The sequence below is a fragment of the Etheostoma cragini genome, chromosome 16 (assembly GCF_013103735.1).
Source record: "Etheostoma cragini isolate CJK2018 chromosome 16, CSU_Ecrag_1.0, whole genome shotgun sequence".
NCBI classification, from domain to species: Eukaryota; Metazoa; Chordata; class Actinopteri; order Perciformes; family Percidae; genus Etheostoma; species Etheostoma cragini.
In genome coordinates, this window is record NC_048422.1 from 23,256,365 (window position 1) to 23,263,815 (window position 7,451).

At 42.5% G+C, this 7,451-nt stretch overlaps 1 protein-coding gene across 2 annotated transcripts in view; it reads left to right on the top strand.

Moving 5' to 3' along the window:
* The window catches only part of ckmt2a (creatine kinase, mitochondrial 2a (sarcomeric)), a 13,255-nt gene that overhangs the window by 980 nt on the left and 4,824 nt on the right, over nucleotides 1-7,451 (top strand). Inside the window, exons 2-6 of one of the 2 annotated variants that reach the window (XM_034896152.1) lie at nucleotides 2,438-2,623; nucleotides 3,977-4,175; nucleotides 5,043-5,138; nucleotides 5,242-5,463; nucleotides 7,231-7,316. In XM_034896152.1, coding sequence (XP_034752043.1) covers nucleotides 2,478-2,623; nucleotides 3,977-4,175; nucleotides 5,043-5,138; nucleotides 5,242-5,463; nucleotides 7,231-7,316 — 749 coding nt within the window. In that variant the 5' untranslated portion in view covers nucleotides 2,438-2,477. The remainder of the gene's footprint in view (nucleotides 1-2,437; nucleotides 2,624-3,976; nucleotides 4,176-5,042; nucleotides 5,139-5,241; nucleotides 5,464-7,230; nucleotides 7,317-7,451) is intronic. The other variant, XM_034896151.1, reaches the window with a different exon arrangement.

Below are 7,451 nucleotides of genomic sequence, written 5' to 3' on the forward strand. Positions count from 1 at the left end.
GGGCCTGATCTTGGGTCCGTTGTGGTTTTGGCATAATCCTCACCATGAGAACACATGATCCACAGTGTCAGGAAGCAGTGGAGGCTATATAAGGCACAGAATGCAGAATCTAAACTTGATCTTTTTCCTGAAAGTTCTTGCTTTTATCTGTCGATCATTGCTGCTTCGCTTCTGTTCTACTCCACCTGCCCTCCTCCCGGGTTTCCATCCGTGTCCTGCTGACGTGGTCTCATTCTGCACTGGTCTCATGACACTGCGTTGTGAGCCAGAGCTGGCTTGGTTCTTGGCACTGGATCCTGGTCGCGCAACCGTTGATCTAAATATAACGTTCCCACTGACTGGAGAGCCCGTTCACCCCTCTGTTTGGATCAGTTGGATAAAGTCTGCAGACAAAAAAAGAACATGTACCTTACTGGGGGGGGGTATTTTAGGGCGGCAACTAACTGTTATTTTCATGTTGATTAGTTATTTGGTCTATAAAATGTCCAAACACTGTGAAAAATGTTGATCGGTGGTCCCCAAAGCTGTCCTCAAATGTCTTGTTTAGTCCACAACTTGTATATTTTCCTTTTACTGTCACAGAGGAGAGAAGGAACTAAACAAATATTAATAACAAGGACTCAAACTCATAGTTGGTAATTCAATAGTTGACAACTAGTCGATGAATCGATTCATCTGGAGCTCCACCTCAGTGATCGGTTCAGAGCAGATCGGCCGTGTTTCCTTTGACCCGGATTACCAGTACCGTCCTCACAGCTTCCCTCTATATTAAGACACAGTCTCGTGGATATTGCACAACCTCCGTCTGTCTGTCTGTCTGTGAAGGACAAGCTACAATATGACCTTTTCATGAAGAACTTTTTAATAAAGTAACTACATTTAAGATTTAAAATCTTCATGGACTTTTAAACAAAAACAACAATATTGGGCCTTTAGGCCTGGAACACTTCACCGTCCCCGAGAGGCCATTTGTTGTACAGTACATGCACATTGATGGATATTGATCTACAGCACCATTTATCTCCAGTTGTCAAATTGGAAACTGCAGTTTGTTTCCGAGCTGTCTCAGGTCCCGCTTGTTTCTGTGTCCTTAAGACGGACATCTTGGGGAAACCCGTCGTTAGGGGACACATAACACCTGCCCCCCCCCAAAGGTGGGACACTGGGATAATGCTAAGAGGCTAAGAGCATCTGTCACTGCCCCACCGACTCTAAGCTTGTTACTGTATTAAACAGAAAGCTGGGGGGGGGGGGGGGGGGGGGGTCGGCAGTTCAGACTGGAGTCTTGTTAACTATTTGTGGCCCTTAAGCCCAGTTCAGACCAAAGATTCACAACGAGACAAAACAAGTTTTAGAACATCAGAGAGAGAGTTTCAGCGGCCTGAATCTGCCGTCTCGGCTCAACATCATCATAATAATAATAATAGTAATATTGAAAATAAGTTATATTGTTTATTGATCCCCTATTCATGCACTATAGTGGAAATATGTCAGAGTCGGGGGGGCTGCCAGTGCTGGATCAGCGCCCTGAGCAGGGTACGGTGCCTTGCTCAAGAGCCCGTGCAGGTGAATGGTCATCTCTCCAGCTACCAAACCCCATTCCTTACTTTGGTCCGTATGTGGACTTGAACCGGCGACCCTCGGTCCCCACCCAATACGCCATCTTTTATTTAGAATCTGTTGTGGGCCTGTTACACCTCTCAGCCGTTGTGTTCTCAGGATTGTACATCATTTAATTCAATAAATAGTTTGTGAAGAGGAGAAAAAGGTAAGTTGCTTTATCGCTAACGGGACAGAGTTTACAGTATTTATAATTTAAAAAAAAGACCTGGGCTAATTCTTAATTACTATCTATTGACTCCTGTCTTACAGCATTAGCTAGGCCTAGGTCTCTTTCAGCAGTTCACACTCTCACAGAAGTGGATGATACGACAAAGCTAATTAGCCACGATAACGTCCTCCATTTCGGCTCTGCATTCCTTTGTAAAGGCCGTTGGCTTTGAGTCAAAAACGCAAACTCACGTTTAACTTGATGTGAAAGGATTCAAGATTTCTGGCGCGCACCTGCTGCCTGAATATGATTGGACGAGATAAATTAATTAAGGTTATGCTTGCTTACTATGAATGTCTATTGTGTGTTGAAGAACCTCTGAACTGGCAAATAGACCACGGACCCCCATTTGATGAGACTTCTTGCCCCCGCCCCCCATCTGACAGCAGTTGTTGCGTTTTATAACCAAAAGTGAATGAAACCCATGTCACGTATGCTCCTATTGTGTTACTTTCACATGGATTTAAAGGTAGTGAACATAGATTATTTACTTTTATTTTGCTGGAAAAGCCCTCAAGGGCCTCGCTTCAGGGACCACTGTTTCACTTGTTTCATCAACAAAGATAAAATCTCTTCTGTCTGAGTCATTCTTTTTCTCTCCTCCAGCTGATTTCTTACTGACGAAGAGTGGACAACCATCAGGAAGATGGCGAGCTCTTTCACACGCCTGATCTCCGGCCGGAACACGGCGGCGCTGTTGGCCAGCCTGGGCGCAGGGACGATGGCCGCCGGCTTCCTGATGAGCGAAAACAGCCTCGCAGCCGATAAGAAGACCAAGCTCTATCCCCCCAGGTAAGGCCGGGTAGATTTAGATTAGAGGGTCTAGATTTAACTTAGCTCCCGGCCCAGTTCCTTTTAATTAAAATAAAAAATGTCCCTTGAGATGTAGTGCATAAAACACAGGAACAGTCAAGTGGTTCTTAAGCTAAATGAAGTCTGTAAAGAAAACAACAAAACTCCTTGAATCAGCCAAATAATCGAAAGATTAGTCAGCTAATCAAAACATAATCACAGACTATTTTGACATTCAGTTAATCATTTAAGTGATTTTTCATGCTAACGTGGCAAAAAAATCTGTTTTCAGCCTCTTAAGTGTGGAATTGTCCTGTTTGTCTTTCCTTATAAACTGAATATCTCCAGGTTTTGAATGTTAAGACAATGTCCTCAGGTTTCAACCTGTCTCCCCCCTTCTCTTCTTCACCAGTATGTCTCGTAAGCGTCTCCAGAGCAAGCCAGAAATTAGGTTACATTTTTTCTACCTGAAAATCAACGGCCTTACCTTATTGTCTGTGATAAACCTCCCTGACTCAATTCGGAACATTATTCTGGATATGACACTTATGTTGTTTCCATAGTGGATTTTTAACATGAATTATAACCTTATGACAAAAAACCAACCCCACTTCCATGTTTAATAGTGTGCTGATAGAGACTGATGCATTCCCTGAACATATGTTACCTCAAATTGTTGGAAAATGAGATAAAGACAATATTTGTTAATAGATTATGAATTAAAATGTTATTTCAGAATTCTTTTTAAAACCCCAAATAAGTCAAATTGACCCGAGGGATATAAGAGAGTCCCAAAAGTGAAGAAAGTACAACGGTTAACAGTCCCATTTTGCGAGCATCTTCTCTTAATGTGGAGTATTTCCCGTTGAAACAGGATGTTTGAGGCGTTTGATGTGATAATTATTCTGAGGCATGGCAATTTTGCATAATTTGCAAAGATGAAACGAGGTAGGAAACTGGGAAAAGTATATTTAAAATGAGTTTTTAGTCTCCTGTCCCATCCGCTAACACACCTGCACAACAATATTTGATTGTACTTATCCAGCATTTCTGCTTTTTTAACTCCAATATTAGGTATAATTCTATATAAATGAGGGTTATTGCCCATGAATTCCAAAAAGTAGTCTACAACTAGTGGTAGTAAGGTGGTGTTAGTGAAAACGTTTTAAAAAAGTCTGGAAAAAGAGACGAAAATTTCAATTTATTTTTCCTTTTTTGACCCGGGTGGACAACCCAAGGGTTAATTTAACCCTAAATGTGATCACAGCAGCATGGATGTTTATAAAAGCCCGTCCAGGATCTTCAGATTACGTACAGTTACTCAAATTTTTCCACTCCTCCCACCTTCTGCAGCTCTGACTTTCCCGACCTGAGGAAACACAACAACTGCATGGCCGCGGCGCTGACTCCCGCCATTTATGCCAAACTGAGGGACAAGGTCACCCCCAACAACTGGACCCTGGACCAGTGCATCCAAACCGGAGTGGACAACCCCGGGCACCCGTTCATCAAGACGGTGGGCTGCGTGGCCGGCGATGAGGAGAGCTACGAGGTGAGAGAGGTCAAAGGTCGCAGTGTCTACATCAGGTCATCTCCTCAAGTTAAATGATCTGTACTTTGATAAAGAAGATGGACACATGTGTAGGTAAGGGTTAGATGCCTGGAAGGCGACGTTGGAGGCAAAAAACACCATCGAGCAACTGTCCAGCTGCCAAAATCTAGACCAGAGAAGATAGAGTTCATAATAACATGAATATGCTATGAGTAATACTCAACCCTTCAATGGTATTCGGGTCAAATTGACCCATTTTAATTTTTTACAAGAAGAAAAATGGCATAAGTAAATTTTTTTCTACCTGAAAATCAACGGCCTTTACCTTATTTTCTGTGATAAACATGCATTCCTGACTCTATTCAGAAAGTTTTTCTGGATATGAGGGACACGAGAGGGTCCTAAAAGAGAAGACAACACAAAGTGAACGAGTATCTAGTGGTTTAGCAAGGGCTAACCCCCCCCCCCCCCGTTGTCTGGTGCAGGTGAGGAAGGCCCGGCCAATCAGAGCAGACTGGGCTTTCTCAGGAGGGGGTCTTAAAGAGACAGGCGCTAAAACGGAGCGTTTCAGACAGAGGGGCAAAACAGGGATATTCAGACAGATAGTATGAGAAAAATAAAGAGTTTTTTTTAACATTAAAGCATGGACATGTTCTAGAAGAAACCCCAAATAAAGTATGAACACACTAACATACTAACAAAACAAGCATAATATTAGACCTTTAATCCATATTTTATCACCTGTGACGCTATTTATCAGAGGATATCAGCTCTTTATAAAGGAGACTTAAGATGTTTTATTATTTGTTTTTATGAACAATCCTGAAACCAAACCTAGTCTTGACGTTGCTTCCTGCTCCCTTTCAGGTGTTTGCTGAACTCTTTGACCCCGTCATCAAAGACCGGCACAACGGCTACGACCCCAAAACCATGAAACACCCGACCGACCTGGACTCCTCCAAGGTGTGTACCCCGCTGCACGACCCCTGCGCCCACCTGCCGTCCCCTCAAGCACTAAACCACGTTTCCCATTTGTCTTTCTCACCTGTGTCCCCCAAACCTCCAGATAACCAACGCCGTGTTCGACGACCACTACGTCCTGTCGTCCCGGGTCCGGACCGGCCGCAGCATCCGGGGTCTGAGCCTGCCCCCGGCCTGTTCCAGGGCCGAGCGTCGGGAGGTGGAGCGGGTGGTGGTGACGGCCCTGGCCGGCCTGAAGGGAGACCTGGCCGGACGCTACTACAGCCTGGGAGACATGACGGAGAAGGAGCAGCAGCAGCTCATTGATGTGAGTTTCAGCTTGGTTTTATACAGAGAAATTACAAAATGATGGAAGTTCCTAGATCACTGTGATCGTTGATTTGACAGGACTTCTCCAAAGTCATAATTGGGATTTTGTGGAAGTCCCGATTTACTCCTAGACTAGCAGGGATTAGTCCCAGAGGTAATTCAAGGGCTGCACAATATATCGTAGTTTTAATTGTCATGGCAATGTCAACTTAAAATAGTCTACACATCGCAAAAAGGCTGCAACATATCGCAATGGATAATCAGAGACGCTTTGTGGTAGAAAGAATGAATGTTTTAAATTATTTCCTACTTGTTTTAAACTCAACAGGCAATTTGTTGTATTTTATCAGAATAATGAATGCAGCAGAAATGCAGAGATAAATTCATAATTTATCACAAGTAACAATCGTTATCACGAGATGCATATTTTCCTTATACAGTGCAGCCCAAGTTTTAGTTGATTAGTAGATTAATTGGTCTTTTTACTCTTAGTCCACTAAGATTTGTAAAGGCAATTAGTCATTTTTTACGATTTGTTTCATGCTGAATGACTTATTTCCAGAAACTTACCAGCACATTTCTGGTAAACACAAGATTTAAAGCGGTGGTTTTTCAGTTTTACAGACTGTAAATGGACAGCATTTATATTGCGCTTTTCTAATGTTAACGACAACTCAAAGCACACAGATCTGTTAATCTGTTAATTAAATTAACTAGGCTAACTGATAGGTGGGAGGGGGGAATGCCGTCCCGTAGCAATGCCGTATCGATACCCAGTCTCTTATTATATAAATTTCATAAAAGAACTACTTGAAAAATAACGGTAGAGACTAAGCCCAAGCTTTAAGCCCCCTGAGGTGCTGTTGCACGGGTAGAGGAATTTACTGTAACTTATCTTTTACACTTTTTATCAATGAAAGTCCAAGTCATATTTGAAGATAAAAGTTTCAGTTCCATCTATTTAAATGAGATCTTATTTGGGTTTCCAGACAAATCACGTGTGTGTGTGTGTGTGTGTGTGTGTGTGTTCCTATTCATACCAAGGGCACTAATTGGCTCTTACAATAACATCAATGACTTTTTCAGTCCACTAGATGGTGTAGGTGAGTTTATTTTCTTCTTCTGGTGAGGTCAGACGTTGACAAAGTTTTCCCTTTGGGGATATAATTTAAAGTTGGAAAAATTGCAATATGTCGCAACAATTGTTTAATCCGGCCCAGGAGCCGGGTTATGAACTTTTAAAATTGCAGTATAGTAATGTGGCCTTTAGTATCGTGATGATATCGGGCGTCTGGTGATTCCCGCCCTACTAATGGATCAGTCGACAATATCATGTGACTGTTAGTCGAGCTCTAGTAGGTTTTAGGGCTGCACAATATACGTTTTTTTTTTTTTAATCATCATCGGGATATAAACTAGCACAATAACATATTGCCAAAGATACCATTTTGTTTTATTTGAAAGAAAATATGAGTAGAAAAATGCACTTTAACATGTAACTGTCATTCTTTTTTAATGTAGCTTTTTATAATCGACTCAATGTTCAATTTGTTCAAAAACCAAACAATGAAAATTCTTTCCTTCCATTTGTTTAAAATTCAACAAGCGGTTTGTTGTATTTTAGCAGGAAACGTGACGCAGCAGAACTGAGAACACTTTAATATCAATTTATTTATCACAGGTCATGTTGTTGTTGCGATATTCAACAACGTCATCCTTTTTGTTGACTTTGCTGTTCTGATTATTTCACGCTGCACCACACAAGGACCACTTCCTGTTTGACAAGCCCGTGTCTCCGTTACTCACCTCGGCCTTTATGGCCCGAGACTGGCCCGATTCCAGGGGGATCTGGTAAGAAACCCAATCCCAGTGCAGTGGTTAGTGTCTGATCCCAGTGTCCAATCCCACTGCTTAGTGTCCCATCCCAGTGTCCAATCCCAGTGCTTAGTGTCCCATCCCAGTGTCCAATCCCAGTGCTTAGTGTCC